This window comes from Lactuca saligna, chromosome 5 (assembly GCF_052625555.1).
Source record: "Lactuca saligna cultivar CGN05327 chromosome 5, ASM5262555v1, whole genome shotgun sequence".
Taxonomy (NCBI): domain Eukaryota; kingdom Viridiplantae; phylum Streptophyta; class Magnoliopsida; order Asterales; family Asteraceae; genus Lactuca; species Lactuca saligna.
The window spans coordinates 312,944,384-312,969,074 of NC_136421.1; the positions used below are offsets into that span (position 1 = coordinate 312,944,384).

The following is a 24,691-nucleotide window of genomic DNA, read 5'->3' on the forward strand; positions in this document are numbered from 1 at the left end:
TGCATGGTCCTTTTGGGTTGCCTTCACCAAAGCAACTTGATTGGAGAAATAAATAAAGAGAGAAAGGTTATTATGATTTCTTAATATGTTATAAGAATAATATATTAAAGGAGAAATCATATTTGTTTAATTAATATTGATCAATAATTAATTAGGAATTAATTTTGTGATCAAGTGTAATTAATTAAACTAGAGGGGCTGAATTGTAATTATGTGATAGTTACAAAATATGGTAATGGTTATCCTAGATATAGGTTGGAGGAATTCAAGGGATAAGATATCCTTGAAATCGTCCAAAGGATAAAGGATAAGGGTTTTCAAGGCTTATCTTATGGTTGCTTTGTGGATAAGCAACTAGATAAGGATAATGACTGAAACCCTATCTCTACACCTATATAAAGACCCTAAGGCCTTAGAATTCGTGTACTTGTTCCCAAGGAGTCCTAAGGACGAATTCTAACCTCTCTCCTCTCTCTTTATACCTTCTCCATTTGCTCTTGGTGTTTGTAAGTCATTAGAGGAGTGACACTTGTGACTCTAAGCATTCCAAAGTCAATTCTGTTGGATTAGTGTCTAAGTCCATAACTATTTTGGTATGTATTTGACCCGATGGTGCATGGTCCTTTTGGGTTGCCTTCACCAAAGCAACTTGATTGGAGAAATGAATAAAGAGAGAGAGGATAATATGATTTATTAATATGTTATAAGAATAATATATTAAAGGAGAAATCATATTTGTTTAATTAATATTGGTCAATAATTAATTAAGAATTAGTTTTGTGATCAAATGTAATTAATTAAACTAGAGGGGCTGAATTGTAATTATGTGATAGTTACAAAATAAGGTAAGGATTATCTTATATATATGGTGAACGAATTTGAGGTGTAAATCCCTTAGAATTCGAGTATGATAAGGATTCAAGGATTATCTTATTGGTTGCTTAATGGATAATCAACTAGATAAGGATAATGACTGAAACCCTATCTCTACACCTATATAAACACCCCTAGGGCTATGAATTCGTGTATCCCTTCCCAAGAGGTCCTAGATACGAATTCTAACCTCTCACCCCTCTCCTTATACCTTCTCCACTTGCTTATGGTATTTGTGAGCCATTAGAGGAGTGACACTTGTGACTCTAAGCCTTCCAAAGTCAATACAAGGAGATTTGGGATTGTTATTGCTACATAACAATCAAGGTAACACTATATACTTATTCTCATGTTAATATGATTATATGTATGCTAGAATTAGGGTTTATAGTCTTGGATTCAAAGCATGTACAATAGAGAAACCTAGATCCAAGCATTAGGGTTTGTATGAGCACATAGGATGTCTTATGACCAAAACCCATCAGTGGTATCAGAGCCTTGATTGGTTTCAATTGTATTAATGCATATTTAATCGTAATAAGCACTGAAAATCGATTTTTTGAGTTTCTGAATGGTTGACTCGCCGAGTCACTTGGTGAACTCGCCGAGTTAGCTGTACTCGACGAGTCCAGGTCCAGACTCGACGAGTCAAAGGGTCTGACAGCTCAGATTCGCGATTTTCTTCCTGTTTTGGTTTTGGATAATTACCATAAACTTGTTTTTGTGATAAAATCCGAATTTTTTCATTGTTATGTGATTATCCTTACCAAAATAGAAGATAATTGTCAAAATTTAGATAATCACTTGTTTTATTAGATAAAGTTTGATTATTTGTAATTTAGATTTGAATTATCTTGTGAAATAGTTTCAATTTATCCCTTTAGGTTTTATAGTTTAAATTTGAACCCCAAAAGTTTTGTTGTTTTGAAATTTAAATAGTTAAAACCCTAATGTTTTGAAATGTTTCAAAACTTGCCCTCAAGTTTTGGAATTTAAAAGTTGATTAAAAGTTTAATTAGAAATGTTAAATTCTAAAACTCTAGTAATGTTTTGAAAAGTTCAAATCACACCCTTATGGTTTTATTAATTAATTAAGGAGTATAATTAAAGGAGGTTTAATAAATCCATAAAAGTTTAGGTTAACCATTTAATTGAATTAAAAGTGTAATTGTTAAAGTTAACCATATAGTATTTTAAAAGTATAAAATACACCCTATACTATATATATAACATTAAAGGTCTAACATTATATATATGTATGAGTAAAAGTCAGTCTTACCGTTAGTAGGCCTCATTCACGAAACTGGTCTATAAGGGGTGTTTAAGGAAATTGCCTATAAAATGGCGATTGAATGGGTATCCACTCTTACCCACCGCACTCTTGACCAGTGGAGGGTCGTTAGCCGAACGGGTAGGATAGGACGAAACCTTCCATTATAAGTATAATGAAATACAGAGTAACTAAATGTTTCGCAAATTCCCAATCTTAGTTACTTAGGCAAAAGTGAATTGATGCAATTCCATGAAATTACACTTTGTGCCCTTGCGAAGACGTTAGTGGAGCGTGTGTGGTTTACCGGCACACTAAATGGTTCTAAGCAAAGGTAGCAAAGGGTGACTCAATATTTGTCATAGTTCGGTGGAGCGTGTGTGGTTTACTGGCACATCGAATAGGTGATTGTAACATGTGAGGGCACCATGTAGTTTGCATGGTTATTCACACCCGCTTTGTGATCCTCGGCATCCCAGTCACAAACAAGAGGGGCATATCGAGATTTAAACATGCCATTGAAACGTTCAATGAGTCTCAAAGGATCTAGGAGTTTTCATAGATTTAAAACTTAAATTTCTTTTTCGTTTTTCATGGTGGAAATTAGTGAATCGTCATTCACTTACCTTCAAATGTTCTGCGATTTGGGTTACGGCATCCCTCTCCCGAGTTGTAGGATATTGTGTTGGGTCCTAGCCTTGGAATTTCATTTGGGTGATTTACCAAGGACTCAATCAATCAACTAACTTGAATTCGTTTTTCTCCCGATGTCAAAGTTCGACAACTATGGTCTTCTCAAATCCCGTGGAACAAGCATTCCACATGAAGATGATATTCCACGATTCGATCGAGGAACAAGAAATCATGCTTCACTTCCTCCTCATCCTCCAATTATTCTCCCTAACCCACAAGATTGTAAAATTGAAAAGTTCAATATCACTCAAGCCCTTTTGGCAAATAAACATAAAGAAGGAAAGTCGGTGTGTGCACACGTCCTAGGGATGAAGTCGCACATTGATAGACTAAGAATGATAGGATCCATTGTCGGTGAAGAGATGACTGTTGATTGGGTTCTTCAATCACTTCCTAACTCATATAGTGAGTTCGTAAGAGAGTACTATATGATGAACCGCGACGTGACCCTTATAGATCTCACCTATATGCTTATTGCTGCTGAATCAGCAATGGTTTGGCGCAATAGAAAAACAAAGTTGATTAGTGAATCTGTCTTCGAGACCTCTGTGGATATAGACAATGGCAATGAAAGACATGCAATGATCGAAAAGTTTGATCATAAGAGAAAGGCGATGTCTGAAGTAGTTCCATGTGTTGTTCCAAAAAGAGTCAATTTGCTTTTATTGCCAAGAGAAGGGGCATTGGAGACGAAGCTGCCCTATTTACCTAAGAGATCTAAGAGATGGGAGAGTCGAAACGTATGGCTCTAATTTAGGTAAAATCCATTGACTAACTCTTTTAAGCTTCATTCTAGGTTCTGAATACATAATGTGATAAGATTACAATTGATGTTTAGAAGGATCAAAGAAAAGAAAAGAAGCTTAAGTGAAGAAGTGAGCAGAATCTAACCGTGAAGGAATGGATTTCGATTGCGTTTCTCGAATATTAGATTCTTGAGCTACTACTTAGAGTTAGAATTAGATTGCTAAGAAAGATGTATTCGCATAAGTTTTTCAATGAGTTGCATTGTGAAGGACAAATTTTTCCGCAATAAAATAAATTTTGATTTTAAATTTTATTTATTTATCCTTACAATGGCGTGTATGAAAAATTGATGTTAAAATTATTAGCAATAATGGATTTGTTTCTTATTGTGTTATGGAAAGTCAAGAATTTACCAAATAGGGAGAGTTTCTCATCGCCCAAGTTTCAATTGGATAGAAACTTGGAATCATGCAACTTGGTTGCATGATGAATGAGAAATTTCATATTTGATAATTAGACTAATTCGTTGACAAAGTGTCAAGTGAAGGACTAGGAGATCGAGTACACAAAGTTGTGTGTTGATCAAGTTCACCATAAGAGTAACAAAGATATTCGTCATCATTTACTAAAGGTTTAGTAAATATGATTATACTTACAAGATTAAGTGTAATTTTGAATTGATTAAAGGGTTTAGATCAATAGCAAAACGAATAAGAAGAATCAAATAGGCAGAAAGATAAGAGTTTCTCCATTCTAAGAAGAAGGGAGAGTGGCTTTTATGCTTTATGATAGGTCTTAATGATTAAGAACCATATCTCAATTGATCCTCTAAGTGAGTCTTGGTACAATTGTATGTCCAAGAAGAGGAATCAAAGATTGATGAAATGGTCAAATCAAGAAGACAATCATACTTTGTTCCAATAACAAGTCTTAAAGTTAAGATTGTGACAATGAGTAAAAAGTATTAAAGGTTTATAACATTCATCAAATGTGGAAAGTTGTGATGTCTTGGATAAGACAAAGACCAACTATGACTAATTTATGAAGTGTTTTGATACAAGCTACACTAACTCTTGAAAATTTGTTTGTCAAGAAATGTTTATTGACAAAAGAATCTTATATGTCAAGGAGTCAGTGGGAGTCTTAATGGTCTCGAAAAGTTTCAAGAACAAATCAAATAAACCTTATCGATCATCACTAACACACGAGTTGAGGTTTACAACCTATCGTAAAGACATTATTTTGTTTCTGTGCCAATCCAATCGAGTTAATTATGCATGTGAGTCCTATGAGTTCTCATTTGAATGCGTAAAAGGCAAGGACCTTGATCAATGAAAGGTACATTGATAGGAAAAAGGTAAGATGCTTAACTACTTGGAAGACGTGGTGGGCAGCTGTGCTACCATAAGGCAAGAAATCAAGATTAAGAAAATTCGATCCATATGAGTTTGAATTTGTCGTAAACTTTGGTTTTAACAAATTCGCATGAATAGGAACACATACACCGTTTAAATCTAAGTGTCATAAGATTTCCTCCTTCATGAAAATGATTGTGAGAAAATGCTTTCACTAAGAAAGATTTTAAAAGATAGTGATTGTAAAATTGCATTCTCAAATTCGATCATGGTTACGGCATCCCTTTCCATAATTTGAATTGTGAGGTTTGGCAATTAGTCTTAATTATTAAGACACACATATGAACTATCTAAGGCAAAAGTGTATAAGTTCAAGAAGCCTTGATAAAAGATTATCAAAGCACTAAGTATTAGAAACATGAACTTAAGAAATTCAATAAGTATTGTTTTTCTGAAAGTTAAGATGTTTATGAATACATGTCGAAGCTAGTGGGAGCATAAGTGTTATGTTTTATAATAATCATCATGATAGTGGGAGCATAAATGTTATGATTGTATGATTATTAAGGCACGTATTGCATAGTTGGCAATATTAATTATAGAAAACAAGAGTCATACTTTGCAAAGTTGTAAGAGTTGAAAGGTTGTTTTGCTATAATTAAGGGAGAGAATATTATGCTTCATTTCAAATCTAAAGGATTAGGTTGTGGAATGTTAATAAATTTAGTCAAAGGTACATAGTGTGTTCTTAAAATTTCGATTGTGATTACGGCATTCCTCTTCGCAATTCGAGTTTTGAGAACATAGCAAATAAAACATTATGCGTCGTGTCCCATACGCTTCGGGTATAGGATCGATTGCGAATGCTTTAATGTTTGACCATTCTAAAATTTTCCAAATGTATAGTGCATTTAGAGGGAAAAGGGACTAGAATTGGTTTTGACTAAAATAATTAAACAACTATCAAAGGACAATCCAAAGTTCGACGAGGATTGGTCGCTTGCGAGTAGTTGGAAGTATAGTATTGGAAATTATGGAAGTGTTTCCATATTGGATGGACAATATCGACATCATTACAAATAGATAAGATTCTATTAAGAATGAGTTGTCATATAGAAAATATGGAAGTGTGTCCATGTTGGGAAGTAAAATCTATGTCTAGATTAGAAACTTTATGCGAAAGGATGTTCAAAGGAATGTACTTTGAGTGAGAGACATCATATCTAAGGAATTGTCTTGTAACAATCTCCGATAGAGGAATTTGTAATATCATTGGCAATAGTCTTTGAGACTTTGGTGCAGTGACATTACAAAAGGATCGTTGCATAAAGTGTTAGAATCTAGTATATTCTATAAGTAACAAGAATTTGACATTCTTACACTTAAGAAAATGGATTTGGTGTTGTAAAATGAGAATGATTGGAAATGTGTTCAATTTATCTATTTCGCAAAAGTAAGAACCATAGGTAAACATTGTGTGCATGCTAGGAGCATGGGACAAGTGTTGGAATTCAAATGCGAAGTTGATTACCCGAAACGAAAAATAATGAGTAATCGATATGGTGATAAATAAAACGTGTTTTGTTTATACTCAAAGGTTTGAGGTCATATGGGATTAGTATTATTCTTGTGTTTCACCTTGCATGTTTTGACTTCCAGAATAATTGAGTTTATTAAGAATAATCGAATTATTCAAATGGGCCACAGTCGTTCATATGTTGGAAGTAGATATGAATGAAGACGGTCGTGAATTGGTGTGTGGATTGTCTAAAAGAGTATTAGACATAAGCAAATGTTTGCTGCAACGTTCATGAGTGCTTACGAATATGATTTGAGCATTGGATTAAACCCACGCTCACTTGGATCACTCCATGAATTGTATTACGAGTGATTGGTGAGACGATAACATCTTATATTCTTGAAACCGAGATGTGTGAGTTGTATCTTGCGAATCGGTTGCACATTGATAATATGTAAACGCACCAGTAACTTGGTGTTATAAAACATATTGTTGTGTGTAATTCGGTGAGTGAGTGCAAGCAAGCATTGTATCAAAGTTTATCCGTTCCTTTTATCCAAAGTAGGATAAAAGCGATATCTTTGGGCCCCTCGATGGTTTAGTGATGACATACGTAAATGCTCGGCCGGGCTAGGGCTAATTTGATTTGTTCAATTAGTCTGTCGTCATAAATCAGAAATCGAGAAGTAGTACAAAGAGAATGATTAGAAATCATATCTCATACGATATCTAGAATGGAGGAATATATGATCCCTTATCTAAGGACACGCGTATCTGATGTGATCAGAGTTGACAGCGGCTTTGGAAAGCTACGATTGCAGATCAGGATCTGAAGTCATACGCAGAATAGTTGTTAGACTTATCCAAGTGGGAGACTGTTGGATTAGTGTCTAAGTCCATAACTATTTTGGTATGTATTTGACCCGATGGTGCATGGTCCTTTTGGGTTGCCTTCACCAAAGCAACTTGATTGGAGAAATGAATAAAGAGAGAGAGGATAATATGATTTATTAATATGTTATAAGAATAATATATTAAAGGAGAAATCATATTTGTTTAATTAATATTGGTCAATAATTAATTAAGAATTAGTTTTGTGATCAAATGTAATTAATTAAACTAGAGGGGCTGAATTGTAATTATGTGATAGTTACAAAATAAGGTAAGGATTATCTTATATATATGGGGAACGAATTTGAGGTGTAAATCCCTTAGAATTCGAGTATGATAAGGATTCAAGGATTATCTTATTGGTTGCTTAATGGATAATCAACTAGATAAGGATAATGACTGAAACCCTATCTCTACACCTATATAAACACCCCTAGGGCTATGAATTCGTGTATCCCTTCCCAAGAGGTCCTAGATACGAATTCTAACCTCTCACCCCTCTCCTTATACCTTCTCCACTTGCTTATGGTGTTTGTGAGCCATTAGAGGAGTGACACTTGTGACTCTAAGCCTTCCAAAGTCAATACAAGGAGATTTGGGATTGTTATTGCTACATAACAATCAAGGTAACACTATATACTTATTCTCATGTTAATATGATTATATGTATGCTAGAATTAGGGTTTATAGTCTTGGATTCAAAGCATGTACAATAGAGAAACCTAGATCCAAGCATTAGGGTTTGTATGAGCACATAGGATGTCTTATGACCAAAACCCATCAAATTCAAGGTGGAATTAGGATTGTAATTGCTATATAACAATCAAAGGTATGTTCTTAAACCCATTCATATGTTAATATCGATTTCATATACTAGAATTAGGGTTTATAGTCTTAGATCCAAGCATTAGGGTTTGTATGAGCACATAGGATGTCTTATGACCAAAACCCATCAATTATAATATTCAAAACATACTTTATTTTATTTATCACATTTTTAACATTGACAAATTAATTCTTTTTAAACAAAATTGCATAAGTGGTCCTTGTGGTCGGCAGAAGATAACACTGTAGGTCGTTTTGAGAAATTTTAACATGATTGGTCCCTCATAAGTTTAAAACACACACAATGGGTCTTTTTGACTAATAAGACATCGTAACTCATGCATGGATCTTAATAGCTCCATAATGGATAAAGTTTCCAACTTTATCAATTAGAATGGTCCGAACCACAAAGATCTAATCTGTAAGTCTCAAAGGAACCAAAAGTGCATCTTTTTTTTTTATTAAGCAGTTGTTTTTTAATTATTTATATAGTAATTATCAACTTATTATAATAGTAATGAATTATTTCGGGCCTATTTTTTATTTTCACACAAAACCATCAAAATCTACAAATATATTTGTTTCTGAAAAATATTTTGTAGAAAAAGAGTTATCTATAAAATCACATTTAATACATCAAATTTTACCAAAAAAGTGGAGCAAACATATCCATTCGAATTTACACATACAATAATAATAATAATAATAATAATAATAATAATAATAATAATAATAATAATTATTATTATTATTATTATTATTATTATTATAAAATAAAAAATTGGTTAACGATTACAATCTAATTCACGACGTCTCTTCGTCTATATTTATAGGCTATATAGCAATACTATTCCTTTAATTTTTTACTTATAACATTTTCTGTGCATTTTGTGATTAATCATACAACGCAAGAAGTGGGATACAGACACGACTCTTTGACTTATATCGTATCGACATCATTTTCAATTATTAAAACCGAAAGCAAAGTTAATTAAAAACTAGTAAAGATCCTGTGGCTACGCCGCCGCTGTTGAGGTAATACGGAAAAAATAGACAAATTTTAAAATATATGTGATGAAAGTGTAAATCGTCACAAATAGGGGAAAAATCGACATCTTTTAAAATTAAATGCCAAAAGTGTACAACAACCTAAAGAATTGATACTGGTGAAAAAAATCTAAAAATATTGTTGTAATAGTGTGAAAGTTGTCAAAGTTTGGACAATATGGTGGCAAAAATCTAAAGGAGGTTTTTTGTGTTTTTTATATTAAAATATAAAAGTTTTGATTGCAATGACGAAAAGTATCAAAGTCACTAAAAATTTGTAGCAAAAACCCCAAAATATAAAAGTTTTTATTGCAAGGAGGAAAAATGTCTAAAGATTTATGGCAAGAACCTAAAATCATAAAAACTTAATCAAAACATAAAAATATAAAAGTTTTAAAAGTATCTAATTCACCAAAACTTTACCTAAAGCCACAAAAGTTACTATTTCCTAAGGTCATTTAAATTTAATATATATAATATAATGATATCAAATAGTTCTAAACTCTTCAAAGTATATATATATATATATATATATATATATATATATATATATATATATATATATATATATATATATATAATGAACGATTTGACAAAATCATATCGGTGTGCTTGACAATGACATGCTTAGTGAAGCTAATTATATAATTATTGTCACTTGATAATAACTTATATATATGAGTGTAAATGTAACATATCTCATCTTGATAGAGAGTTAGAAATACTATCCTTATTCATTTTATAAAATATGCACCAACCTTTACATTAAATTACTTCCGTAAAAAGGATTAATTAGATGATTCATAAAATATCAGTATTTTAGTTGTCAGGAAAAAAAACTTAACCAATATGAATTTTTTTTTTTTTGGTCATTTTGCTTACTAATTATATACATAATGAATATTTGTCAAATATTCAAGCAATTAATCATTCGATTACAACATGGAATAACATAAAGACATTCAAAACATTAACCTTTATAGAAAAAACTAACATATTATCACCAAAAAAAAACATTATTGTCTTATATTTTAATTCATTAAAATCCTTTTATGTTTTAATATTACCTAAATTAAGGCTACGTGACTATTTTATTGCAATATATTTTCATTAAAACCAAAATATAGCAATATGCTTTCATTCACAGGTTCATTAGAACGAGTATATATAATGACTTCTTCATAGGGGTCTCTCTGAAAGGTATTTACTCTAATATCAATTGGAAAGATATTTGATCACTTTTGATGTTTGTACATATGGAATTATGGATGACAAATATTGTATTTGGGAGAGTTAAATGCAACCTACAACAACATGATTTTATCTTATTCATTTTAACGTTATATTATAAATATATAGGCAGTTATAACAATGAAAATTATTATGTATGTAGATGACATTTCTATAATTTGATACATATTTCAATACACAATGCGGTAATAGAAAAACAAAACGGAAATAAATTGCTATTTCTTGCACTTTCCCCTATTTGACATATTTATTATAACCAATATATTTGACTTTAGTTTTCCAAATTCTATGTTGTTAAAGATTGTTTTCATTTTTTAACTATAAGCATTGTCACAACTCATCCTTGTGCACTAGAATCACACCAGCTGCTTGTGCCAATGGAAACACAATAGCACTCAAATTGTCAGTACTACCCCTCTGCAAAGCCGTCTTCACGATGCAATATGCCAATGACACCGAGGGTAAAAAAGGAAATTTGTCATATGGGGTCCCATTTTCTTGAACTTTTGCATCTCCAATAAGTTGACAAACACTTTGAGGAGTCAAACTCTCAAAAACACCATCACTTGCAACCACCAAGTAGCCATCTTTATCACTCATCCTTCGCCAGCCTACTGTTTCTGGTTCAGCAATCACACCGTACCTATTCAGAAACTTTCAATATCAAAAACAAATTGGAGGGTATAATGGTCATTTTAATCATGTGTCCATTGTTACTTTAGCCTGATAAATACTTTTCCAATGAACATTTTGATTTCGTTATGAAGTTTGTAACATGACAAGAGACCCTTGAAAGTAGAATGAGTTTAAAGGTTTAACCTTTTTAACAAAACATCACCAATGGCTCGAGACACGGCCAATACACCGTTGACACGTGGCACATCCCAGTCAAGAACAAAACCACCAGCAACTTCTATTCGGGCTCGTTCATCATCTCTATCTGGATGATGATCACTTGTCAATTCCTCAGCGGCATATCCTGCAATTTTCAAAGATAAAATTGCGAAAATGGTCCCTATGGTATGTCGAAAATTGTCATTTTGGTCCAAAAAGGTTTGGACTAGCAATAATGGCCCAAATTTTGTTGTAAAACTGGTCCAATTTGTTTTGAATTTTTTTTTAAAAATGACGATTTTGCCCTATGTATTTTCTTTTTTCAATTTTTTTATTACAGAAAAAAAAAAATCGCAGTTTTAAGAGTGATTCTACCTGAACATAAGATGACTTTGGAATCGCCAACATTTGCAACCATTAATTCTTCATCATTCAACAAAACAACAATACTCGCAGTTGAACCTGCACTATAACCTTTCTGAATCGCCTCCTACATTATTAATAACAAATCAAACGAGAATATTAAAGCGATTAATTTCAACAAATCTTGAATCACACAAAGAGTTTTAAGTTTTTCTACTTACCAAAGAAAATTTCAAATCAATATCACGAATTGCGCCCAATAGAGCTTCTTTCACGATGTCATGTAAGGATTTATCTTCGATCTCTAGTAAAGATCCATGGGAACTACACCAAAATCAAATAACTGTAAGTTGTTCAGAAATCATCATATCTATGATCCATACAATGTATTAACGTAGCTTTACCCTTTTACTAAATCATGCTGATTATCATAAAGTGTTGATGATTTCTTGAAAGCGCCCGCGATAACATGAACAAGAAAGTAATCAAGTAAGTTTTGTTTGGCTGTTTCACTAGCTTCTGTTCCTCCATGGCCATCGAATATAGCAAGTAGATCAACCTTAGCTGCATTTCTCGCATCTTTTCCTGCATTCGTGTTTATACAATATAATCTATTTATGAGAAGATTGGATAAGACATGAAATCCGTTAAGAACGTATAATACTAAGACATTTAACATAAACTCAAAGCAACAACAATAATGTCAAAGAAAGCATGAAACCATGAAATTAAAACCATTCTTACCGATTAAAGGTATTCGTATACCAAGATTGCAGGTGACACGATCCTCTTGGTACTTCCTGTGCCCTTGAAGACTCGCAAATTCACAATTTTTCGTTGAATTTTTCAGAGATTCAACCAAGAAACCCCACTGAGCAACACACTCAAAAGACTGAAGAACGGCAGGAGCACCACCGTCGTCGTAAGCAATCATACACGAAGAAGAAACCGCCGACACCACCCCATCAATGCCGCTTAATAATCTTGCAAGAAGAAATAATATTTCCGCTGCTAAAATCCCGTTCTTGAATCTTCCCATAATCAATCTGGGAAAAATATTTCCCACATCACGAAAAAGGGGTCTAAAAGCAGAGATTTTACTTTGGAATAGGAATTTTTGTAGATATTCGAGGTCCAGGTTACAGTAAATAAAAAACTTGATATAGAAAAGAAAATTTTACTTAATTAAGTATTTCAAATGTTCATATGGGTAATATTGTTTTTTTTTACTCATTTACCCAATTAATTTGTTTCAGCCGTTCAAAAATAACCAACATTACCGGCTATTGTAAGTTTTGGGTGATGTGGCATCTACGTGGCTTGTACGCTACAATACTCATCACCTACGTGGCATTGAGAAGTGTTTACATTATAAGAGGGTGAGATACGACAGCTTATTAATTAAAACCCTAGATCGATCGATGGCATCTTCTTCCTCATCCTTTTCTTCCAAACGACAAGACGAATTACAACCGGATCATCCATGTGATTGCGATTTGCCATCTCGTGTGAAGACATCAAGAACCCCGGACAATCCTGGAAGGAAATTCAGAGTTTGTCAAAACTCTCTGGTAATTCATATTTTTTACTTCTACTTCATCCTTCAATTTAACATGTTCTTATAAATTTCTTGAAGAATGGAAAAAATCCAAGCTGTAAATTTTGGCAATGGTTGGATGAGGATGAAGGGAGGAAAGATGGAAGAGGGCATTACAGGATGAAAGCAGAAGAAAGCTGCAATCTTACCTTGAAAATTTGTACCTTGGAGAATGAAATCAGCATATGCAGGATGAAGATTGACGAAGAGAAGAACAGGAATAAACAAGAACTTGACAAAGTCAACTGGAAATTGTTTACCCATAGACTTGCATTAATTTTCTTGTTTCTCTTGTATGTCAAAATGTTGTTTAAATTATGTATTATGATGTAGTATGACTAAATTATGTATGCTTTTGTGATGTTTTCAATGAAAAAGGTTATATTCTATCATTGGAATGGAATAGTACATTGTAATGGAATGGGTATTAAACTTGGTAGTATAAAAGATAGTAATAAACATTGTTATGGAATTGAATCATTGTAATTGAATCATTGGAATGGTAGTGTACAAAAGTTGTAATGTTATTGTTAATCACTGGAATTGAATTGTTCAAACAATGTAATGGAATTGTGATTACATTGTAAATGAACTGTGATTACAGTTGATATTCTAAAAGATGGTAATAAATTATAAATAATACAAATGGTATTAGAAAGATGTGCAAAAGATGGTAATTGAATCATTGGAATGGTAGTGTACAAAACTTGTAATGTTATTGTGAATCATTGGAATTGAATTGTTCAAACAATGTAATGGAATTGTGATTACATTGTAAAGGAACTGTGATTACAGTTGATATTCTAAAAGATGGTAATAAATTATAAATAATACAAATGGTATTAGAAAGATGTGCAAAAGATGGTAATTGAATCATTGGAATGGTAGTGTACAAAACGTGTAATGTTATTGTGAATCATTGGAATTGAATTGTTCAAACAATGTAATGGAATTATGATTACACTGTAAAGGAATTGTGATTACAGTTGATATTCTAAAAGTTGGTAATAAATTATAAATAATACTAATGGTATTAGAAAGATGTGCAAAAGATGGTAATATATTATAGACATTCCAGGGAACATTGACTTCAAAAGATGTGTCAAAAGTTTTACATAACATAGTTAAACATTCATTACACCCAAAAGATGTGCAAAAAGTTAAGGTATTCCAACTAGTACAATAAGCCAAAAGTTAATCCAACTCATACGGATTGTCATCACTACTGCCCTGTTTTCCCTCCCACATCTTTCTTATCTTCAGTTTTGTAATTCTTTCTGAAGGTTTCCTTGCCCTCTTTCCCACTACAACTTGAAAAGCTGGTATTTCCACTTGATCTTGAACTACAATTTGGTTAGCATCTTCAACTTGAACTTGCACTTCAGGTTCAACTTCAGCTTGAACTGCAAGGTGAACTTCAACTTGGTTAGCATCATGAACTTCAGGATGATTTTCAGGTTCAACTTCAGCTTGCACTTCATCTTGAACTTCATGTTGCACTCCATCTTGGACTTCAGGTTCTACTCCATCTTCAACTTCAGGTTGCACATCATCTTCAAATTCAAGATCAAAAGAGTCAACATCACTTTGAGGTTCTATTTCAACTTCAATGTCACTGTCAATATCAACTTCATGTGCCAATACAACCTTCACTTTATCTGTTTTGTATTACTTGAAAAGTTAAGTTATGCCCAGTATGTTAAGTTATACAAGTTATATACAAATAAATATATCAAACATACCAGCTTTCTTGGATTTCTTTTTCTTTGAACTTGCATTTGATGATTCCCCAATTGGTTTCTGAGGACAGGTTGTTCTATTATGCCCACTTTCCATACATATGTTGCATTTCATCACACTACCTCTTTTTGTGATTAAATGCTTTTTTCCTTGGTTTTCCCTCTCAATCTGATCCCTTTTCCTTTTTGTTGATGGTCTTCCTGGTAGCCTTCTCCTTTTGGGGGGCAATAGGCTGATGTAGTCTACATGAGGCCACATGTCACTACCATTTAGTGGGTTAATGGTATTCCTGTAACAGTTTAGGTACATTGATGTGGTAAACCATGGTGACACATACTCCTCTACATCCCTGTTGAGGCTTGCAATGCAAGCATACCCATGCACACAAGGGTAACCTGTTAACTGCCAAGTTCTGCAGGCACATGTCCTACTACCAATATCCACAACATATGCATCATACCCAAGTCTGACTTCATACTGTTGATAACCAGATGGTATTACTTTCCAAAACTTGTCCATATACACATGTTTAAAGACAAACATATATAAGGACAAACATGTTTAAAGACAAACATATATAAGGACAAACAGTTTTAAGCACTTACCTTTGAAGATCCTTAAGCTTGGACAACTTCAGCCTAATGGTAGGACATATGGTTAAATCCCAAGATTGCCCCTTAATCTTCTGTCTATAAAGCCTCTCCATCACATAAATTCGAATTTCTTCTAACATGGTGATTAGTGGTCTCTTCCTAGCAACTTCAATCACAGAGTTGAAACTCTCAGAGATACCATTTTCATATGCATCACAAGCCCTATCAGTCTGAAAAAATGCTTTACTCCAAGTTTTAGGGTCCCTTTCCATCAAATGGTCATAAGCTAGTGGCTCTAATTTCTTGATTTCATTCATGTGTTGTTCAAATTTTGCAGGGGTAGTAGCTGCAACAGCATACCACAAAATCTTTTTAAACACTTGGCCCTTAAACCTTTTCAGGAAGTTAGCACATATGTGCCTAGCACATTGCCTATGCTCTGCTGCTGGGACCCTTTCCTTCACAGCCTCAAGTAATCCCTGTTAGCAATAGACACAAAATTTAAACAACAAAAACATAACATAAGCTAAAATAAAGATGAAAATAATAAAAATTGATTACTTTGTGTTGGTCTGATATCAAGGTTAGTCCATGCCCAACTCCCATTCCAAGGTCCTCAATTAGAAGGTCAATAAACCATTTCCATGTTTCTTTACTTTCCACTGATACAACAGCCCAAGCAATGGGATATATATGGTTATTTGCATCTCTACCTATAGCAGAGAGCAACTGACCTCTGCATATGCCCTTTAGGAAGCAACCATCTAGTCCAATTACCCTCCTACAACCTTCAATCCATCCATCCTTCAATCCCTTGAAACATACATAAAACTTTGAGAAATATGTGGTTCCATCAGGCATGACATCTACATCGATCTTCACTGTTGATCCAGGGTTAGTCCTTCTTATCTCTTCTCCATAGCTCCATGTTTTTGCATAATGCTCTTTCAAACTACCCTCTATCTCCTGAAATGCATACTTCCTTGCATTTCTGCATTGACCAACACTTGCAATCAAATTAAATTTCTTGCTGACTTTAGCTTTCAACTTCCTTATACTCATCTTTGGTTTCTGAAGTATATGATTCATGAAATGCTTTGCTATCCATTTATAGGTAACAATGGACCCAAATTTGAACACTCTTGCACAATTATGCATATCATTCAGAGATTTAATCTGGAATGATTTTTCACTGCTCATCCAGGTTGCCCATAATCTATAAGGACAACCTTTACCCTGTTTATTTGTCTTACCTTTACAACATTTTACCAATAACCTTTCATGATCACTTTTCTCATACCATAAATCATATCCATTTTTGACTGCATAGTTGGTGATACACAACTTCAATTCCAATGGATTAGAAAACTTCATACCCAAAACTGGCACCATTTGCTCCCATTCTTGATTCTCATTATGGACAGGGAACACAACATCCTTAAGTTTCCCATTGTTTGCTTCCTCTTCATCATCATCACTAATATGCCCTGAAAGTTTGTCCAAGAATGGTTCTCTAACAGTTTTATCAAAAGTATGTTCATCTTCATCATCCCATTCATGTTCATATTCCATTGTCATTGAAACTTCAGAATCCTTGTCATCCTCTTCATCCAACTCATCCAACTCATACCCTTTACCATCTTCTAAGAACTCGTTATCAGCCTAATCAAGAATTGGTTCATTTCGGTGGTCAATGTACACATCTAACTCACTCTCAAGACAATCACTCTCCAGACTATAAACAGTCTCCACAAACTCCCAATAATCAGCATCATTGTCGATTCTTCTAATACCCTCACACAAGCTTTCCTTTCTCATACAGTAGTAGACATTATCACATTCTCCATTTGTTAATTTCGTAAGCCACAAAAGAAACTCTTTATACGTAAATCCCCCAAAATCCACATCACGTACATTTGTTTTTACGGGGTCTAAGTACACCAATGGGTTTGGCAAAAAGAATCCATTGTAATGAAAATCTACAGATACATACATACCTGTAGATGAGGATGCCATGCTAGCAGTCAACTTCAATTCCAACTTCAATTCCAAGACCTAATCGTCGATTTGATGTATCGATTGATTTCTCACAGATGAAGGTAATCGAGGTGTGTTAGCTGACGATGACGAACCCTAATTAAATGAGAAAGGGGTAATCGAGGGTATAATGGCCACGTAAGATTCCACGTAATGTTTTAAACCGAGCTAAATCAATGTTACCGGCTAAAACAGGTAATAGCCGGTAATGTTGGTTATTTTTGAACGGCTGAAACAAGTTAGTTGGGTAAATGAGTACAAAAAAAAACAATATTACCCATATGTGAACATTTGAAATACTTAATTACCTTAATAAGTCAAATTCCCTATAGAAAATTCGCAAATAATATATATGATATTCTTGAAAATGGATGGCTTATCAATCATTTTCAATACAAAATGATATTTTAACAAATTATAAAAATTGGTAATTAGATCGAATATGATATTCTCAGTTACAAATCTACATATACAAAAACCAACATTCTTTATAAAAACTAGCAAATCTTACAGTTGATGAAATGAAACGATACAATACACCATTTGTAATCAATCAGATTCACATCTTGTACATTATATCTCCAGACGAATACAAGACCAAAAACACATGTTAATAATACACAAACTTGAATGTTTACAAATATTCATAATAAAGTGTTGTTACATTTGCAAAGATACACACACAAACTCAAAAATAAAAAATCTCTCCTTTTCTTCACCATTTGTGTAACATTGCATCTAATCTTTCTAAATTGTTGTTGGATTCATTAGGGTTCTTGGCTGTTTACACGGCTCCTTAGTTCCAGCATTTCTTGATGGTTTGGGTCAAATGAGAGAGCTGCCCGACAATCCCTCATGGCACCCGAAACATCCCCAATGTGTTCATGGAAAGCTGCCCGCAAATGCAGAAGATGTAGGTCAGCTTTGAACGCAATTGCCCTTGATAGCTCTGCTATTGCTTCTTTCTCCTTGTGATTGTCCATCAAAACTGGCATTTAATAAAACCCCATATGAGAACAAAAATATGTCTACATTGTTTGGCTTAACCCATTAAGTCATTATGTCTAGATTAAGTCAAGTTAACTAACCTGCAGCTCGATATCTGTAAGGATACACACGAAGAGGATCTAATCGAGTCACCATTTCAAGGTCTATTTTGGTCTGTTCACGTTCACAGTATTCAGATCTCTTCTCATAAGCCGATGCATTGTTACGTGCCTTTTCAATCAATTTTGTCATTTCTTCATACGCAGCAGCTTTCTCATTTTTCATATAATGGACACGAGCAAGCCCCTGGTGGGCCCTCGTGTGCCGGATCTTAAGAGCATTAATATAACAATCAGCCGCAAGGTCCAGTTTCCCTGAGTCCACATAAACACTTCCAAGATTGTTCAACGCCTGCCACACCACAGTTTCAATTCACTACTACTTGTAAAATGTCTGAAATAACCTTTGACTTTAGGGATAAAGATTGTTCAAACCTGGCCTTTACGAAGCCTATCAGAAGGACACTTAAGAGCATCTTGAAGAAGCGATACAACCATAGAAGAACAAGTCGGATCTTGACTAGAATCAGCTAATGCATACGCTTTCAAAAAGAAAGCTTCAAAAGATCTACTTAAGCTTATAGACTCTTCAGCTTTTGTTAACCCTTCATCACAATGACCCGTATCATATAATATCCAACCCTCGTAAACTAACCGCTCGTGTTCACTCGATGCATGCTGTCGTGCCAGTTGTAAGCTTCTCATCGCTGCTTCCGGACAATTTAACCTTTTTTAAAAAAAAAATCTTAATTAGTAAATTATTATTTGAAAATATTAAGTCGTTCTTTCTGTATTAAATTAATACCTGAGGAGAAGCAAAGATTGTCTGAAATATAAAACGCCTTTAGCAGCTTCGGACTCGAGCATTTGGTAAATTACAGAAAGGGACCCGATGTCATCAACCGCGGACCACCTGTCGTACAGCTGTAACCAACAATCGGCGGTTGTCCAGCTTGGCACATGCTCACGGACAAGTGTTTGAAATTGAGAAGCCGGGACCCGCCCTTCAAACATCCGATAATCCGGACAAATCGTAAGAATCGCCTGAACATCACAAATCGCGGATCGATAATCTTCAAGAACCAAAAAGAAACAAAACCTCAACTCCAAACATTCAACCGCTAACTTAAACCCAAGAATCTTATTAATCTCCCCCATTGATTCTTCAACATCTTGTCTCTTCATCAACGAGGCTGCGCGATACATGTACGGGTACGTAAGCGTAGGATCCAACCCCGTCGCCTTCTCCAAATCCTCCCACCGTTTTTCATCATTGTCACAGTATAACGAACGTTCTTGATACATCCACCCGAGAGGGGTATAATCGGAAATAACCGAATTAAGTTTCTCGTACGATTCGCGTTTGTTCCCGTTAATCCGACCGAGCCTCGCGAGCCCGACAACCGAGTACACGTGGCCTTCGTTTACCGCGGCTTTAAAGAATCTTTCCGCCTCGTTGTATTCTTTTTTTAGTAACCGCACGCATCCCAACATGTGATACGCGATCATTTTTTGTCGGGTGTTTTCGGTTGAGTCAACCAATTGTTCTAAAAATAGAGCGGATTTATCGGACCCCGGATCAAGATCCATCGCCACCTGGCTTAACAAACAGTAAAGCGAAAACGAAGCACCCCCGACCATAATCGAACGATGCAAACGGTTGACACTTGTCAAAATCTCAACAACGCGTTCATCGTGTAAACATTCCGGAAGCTCTTGTAAGAAAACCTGCAAACAAGACGAAGCAAGAATCGGACAATTCTCATCGAGCGCGTATTCCAAGAGCTCAATCGCGTCGTTTCTTGATAAAACAAGTGTCGCGAGTTTCCTATCGCAAGAATCTTTGAGGTTTTCACAACAAAATTTATTCGAAAACACCATGATTTCGAGTAAAAGATCGGTCGGGAGTTGTTCCGGAAGTGTCCCGGTTTTGGAGAACTCGCTGATGACACGCATGCCAGCTGGCGAGATATCATTTTTGGATAAATCGATGTTGTCTGAAAGCGATTCGAGGAAACACCCGTTAAGCATGGACTGAAATGGCGGCGAAAGTGCCGCCATTTTTTGTCTATCGCAAATTACTTTTTCGTCCCCGATTCGAAACGTGACGGAATCTGATAAATAAGTGTTGTGGTTCATCATTGCAGCATTTGCGACACTATTATCATTTGTGACAGATGGGAGCTCAGAACCAATGTCTATTAATCCAAACTCTTTAGCACATTTACCACATGAAGAGAGTAAATCTGATATAAGTTCTTCGCCTCTTTTTTCATATTTTAACCATGCCCCAAAAACGAGGCGTTCATGGACTGTGATTGATTTGAGCCAAGCTGATCGAAGGCTTCTTCTCATCAATTTGAGATCACCCAGGCCTTTGAAGACCTGAAACTGCAACAAATAGAGGCTTGATCGCTCATGTGGAGGGCATGATTCGAGTTCTTTGTGGATTTGTGCTAAAACTTCTACATAATCAACGGGTTTAAAGAATGGAAGAATTGGTGGATCCGGTACTTTGATCAGAGATTCTCTGCAAAACAACAAAATCAGAAAGGGGAATCATTCATTGCATATTTGCATTGCATCTATATGTGTAACTAAAAGGGTTTTTTGATTTCAAAATGCACATCCAAACACTCCCAAAACATGATGTGTGTTGGATAGCATTTTGATAGGATTTTGCTGAATGAAGTTACAATAAGGGTATATAAGTGATTTTACTGTATGATGATAAGTTTTGTTGCAGAGATAATCGGTAAACCACTTTCAAAATGCACATCCAACCAAATAACCACTAAAAATAGCGAAGGAAAAGCTTACAATGAAGAAGGGGAGTGAGGTGAGACTTTTGAAAGCTTTCCTCTTTCGACTTGCAGCCATGATTGCGGATTCAGAGCATTTAAATGTGTTTCTTTACAAGATTCAGATGGAAAGAACGTCTTCATACGGCATAACAGAGGAAGTATATCCCAGATCTCCACAATAGACCAATTAGGGTTTTTTAAGGGCAAATCCTTCAAATTGAATGAAATAAGAGCATTCAAACCCTAAAAATATCCCCAATTTCCAAACGGTTTTCTTAACTTGATGATGAAATGTATCCGAGATCTCCACAACAGCACAATTAGGGTTTGGGAGCGAATTTTCAAATTGGATGAATTAAGAACATTGAAACCCTCAAAAAATCCCTAATCCGAGCTTTTTCTTTGAAGGGATAGAGAAACTATAACAAAAGCACTGTGATTTCTGCTTCGGTTAAAAAGAACCAGAAATCACCAAAATCCCTAAAATGATTACGCAAGATCTCTGCCAAAAAAACGACCAAAACCACATTAATCTCCACCGAATCTTCTAAATACCAAACCACGAACAGCACACACACACAGAGCTACTAACCTTGTTTGAAATTAGGGAAGATCCACGGTAAACATACAAAATTTCTATACCAAATAAATTAATTAAAATAAAAAAAAGAAACAGAACAAACCCACTAATCTAGTGGTTTGAACGAACAAATCCCACAAGATGAAAGTGAAGGAATCTGCAGAAAAATTCAATCTTTCGCTTTCTTTCTTTCGTCTGTTTGGTAAAAGGAAAAGTTTCCCCTTTTTCTTTGTTTTCTATTCAATTTCCCACTTCCTTTTTTCCCGTTGGAAAACATAAAGATTGCAGCTCATGCTATGTTGTTCGTTGTTGTTGGGTTGGGGGAATATAAAAGAGAACAGGAATTGATTGGTGCCAGCAAAGAGTACAAGTGTTAATGCATAATATCAAGATTCAAGATTGTCTTCGCTTCGTTAATGACAAATTTGCTTTTTCATTCAAACAACAAAATTACTCTTCAAAAGTGAATTACATACTGATTGGTGGGGTACATCTAATGCTTCTAAATTCTAATATGAAGGAGGGTAAAACTGGAAAATAACATCTTTATCTTTATAAGAAATAAATTACATAATTATAAAATCATATAAGTTATGTGTATAAGTTATGTGTAAAAACGATGTTGTTGTATCGTTTTTTTTTACATGAGTTTGTAATCGACAAAACTTCAAAAATTGTTTCATTATTTTCAAAAATATCAAGTTTAATCTCTAAGTTCAAAAAACCTCACAGATGATCTCTGTGGTTTCAAAACTTTTAACATTTAATCCTTCCAGCTAACTCCGTTACCATTTAGCCATTAAATAAGGGTATTTTTGTCATTTCACAACTCAAGGACTATTTATAAGGTTTTGTATTACTTTTTTTAAAATAAATAAATAATTTAATATGCAATGGTCCCACCTCTCTCTCTCTCTCTCTCTCTCTCTCTCTCTCTCTCTCTCTCTCTCTCTCTCTCTCTCTCTCTCTCTCTCTCTCTCTCTCTCTCTCTCTCTCTCTCTCTCCTGTAAGTTGTATAAAATTCTTTCTCGTCACTAGCTCCCTGTAACTTGTATTAAATTCCATGTCTCATTCATCATTTGATTCCATATCTTCATGAATTTGTTTTGAATCTGAATTTGTTTTGAATCGCCTCTGTATACCTTCGACTCCGCAGGGTAGGGGTGAGCATGGTGCGGTTTTAAGACCAAACCAAACCGCAAACCGCATGGTGCGGTTTTTGCATTCTTAAAACCGTTGGGTGCGGTTTTGCAATGGTTCGGTTTTTCGGTTTTTAAATGCGGTTTCGATTTGTATCGGTGCGCTTTCGGTTTTAAATCGTGTTTAGAATTTGGTGCATTTTTTTATGTTTTTTGGTGCGGTTTTTTAAAACTGTAAGAATTCAAAACCATGTGCACGTAAGCTTGTATTTTGTTGTTTTTTTTAACCAGTCATTTTCAGCTTAAAACAAAAATAAATAATCAAAAATTGTAAGTCGCTTAAAATACGATATGCGATTACTCTCACAAACTAATTAATAATTGAAAGTTTGTTGATTTTGACTTAATTTGTTACAAGCTTATTTAATGTAATCGATTAGTACGTTTGACTAACAATAGAACATTTTTTTTGCACCCCATATAATCTTACACAAACATAAAATAAACAAATGATAAATATATTATCGTTTATAAGTATTTTAAATAACATGTATATAATATACATTGATTTGATTTATTACTATACATGCTTGCGGTGCGGTTCGGTTTTGTTGGACCGGTTTTTTGGATAGAAACCGCACCGCACCGTTGACCTTCGGTTTTGCAAAAATTAAATCCGCACCATTGGTTTTTGCATCGGTTTCGGTTTTTCGGTTGCGGTTTATTGCGGTTTTATCGGTTTTTCTTTTGTCGGTTCGGTTTTTGCTCACCCCTACCGCAGGGCGTGGGTAAAACCACTATGATCGCTAGGGTTTTGGAGAATTTCAGAACTTCCTCCCCCAATTTGAAAATACAAAGGTTTTTCACCGGTTCCTCTGGTAAACACTCTGATCCCCATCTCATCCTTCTTTTCCTCCCTCATCATAGCCTGAAGGTGGATCTTTAGTCTTAGACAATCTCCTTCCTTCTTTCGTCAACATGTCAAATCCAGATCGAGCATCATAAAAAGGGTAGGACCTCACATTCTGATTTTAATGGATTTCCATTCCATTAACTTCTTATATGCCCTTTCTTTAGGTTTAGTGATGAGGGAAACAAATGGTGGTGGTAGGGATGAGCAAATGGACCGGGTAACCGGTCGAAACCGGTACCGGAACCGAAACCGGAACCCGATGGAACCGGTCGGGCCGGGACCGGGATGTTATTTTTGTGGATTTTTGGAACCGGTAGGAACCGGAACCGGTAAAACCGGCAAAAATCGGAACCGTGTGATGCTATTTTTCAAGGATCGGTTCCAACAATTGAAGACACGACAAGAACCGGTAGGAACCGAGAACCGGTAGAACCGGAGCCGATAGAACCGCCGGGCCAGTTCGGTTCTTGATTTTGGCCGAAGCCGGTTCCCGGTTCCGGCCGGTTCGGTCCTTTTACTCATCCCTAGGCGGTGGAGAACGCTTAGCAACAGCAACTCCTGCTAATGGTGGAGT

At 34.9% G+C, this 24,691-nt stretch overlaps 2 protein-coding genes across 2 annotated transcripts; both read right to left on the reverse strand.

The window, feature by feature from the left end:
* Window positions 1-10,603: 10,603 nt before the first annotated feature.
* LOC144998661 (putative protein phosphatase 2C 76) lies at window positions 10,604-12,763 on the reverse strand. The gene is made up of 6 exons (XM_078958393.1): window positions 12,413-12,763; window positions 12,073-12,253; window positions 11,890-11,992; window positions 11,681-11,795; window positions 11,291-11,450; window positions 10,604-11,114 (listed from the first exon to the last, which is right to left on the reverse strand). Exons 1-6 carry the CDS (start codon window positions 12,705-12,707, stop codon window positions 10,802-10,804), a joined length of 1,167 nt encoding a protein of 388 aa, XP_078814519.1. The 5' UTR covers window positions 12,708-12,763; the 3' UTR covers window positions 10,604-10,801.
* Window positions 12,764-18,177: 5,414 nt separating this feature from the next.
* Window positions 18,178-22,273, reverse strand: EOL1 (ETO1-like 1). Its single transcript, XM_078997159.1, has 6 exons — window positions 22,078-22,273; window positions 21,502-21,987; window positions 19,487-21,211; window positions 19,117-19,408; window positions 18,724-19,033; window positions 18,178-18,623 (listed from the first exon to the last, which is right to left on the reverse strand). The coding sequence occupies exons 2-6, from the start codon at window positions 21,624-21,626 to the stop codon at window positions 18,403-18,405; spliced, it is 2,673 nt and encodes an 890-aa protein (XP_078853285.1). The 5' UTR covers window positions 21,627-21,987; window positions 22,078-22,273; the 3' UTR covers window positions 18,178-18,402.
* Window positions 22,274-24,691: the final 2,418 nt, after the last annotated feature.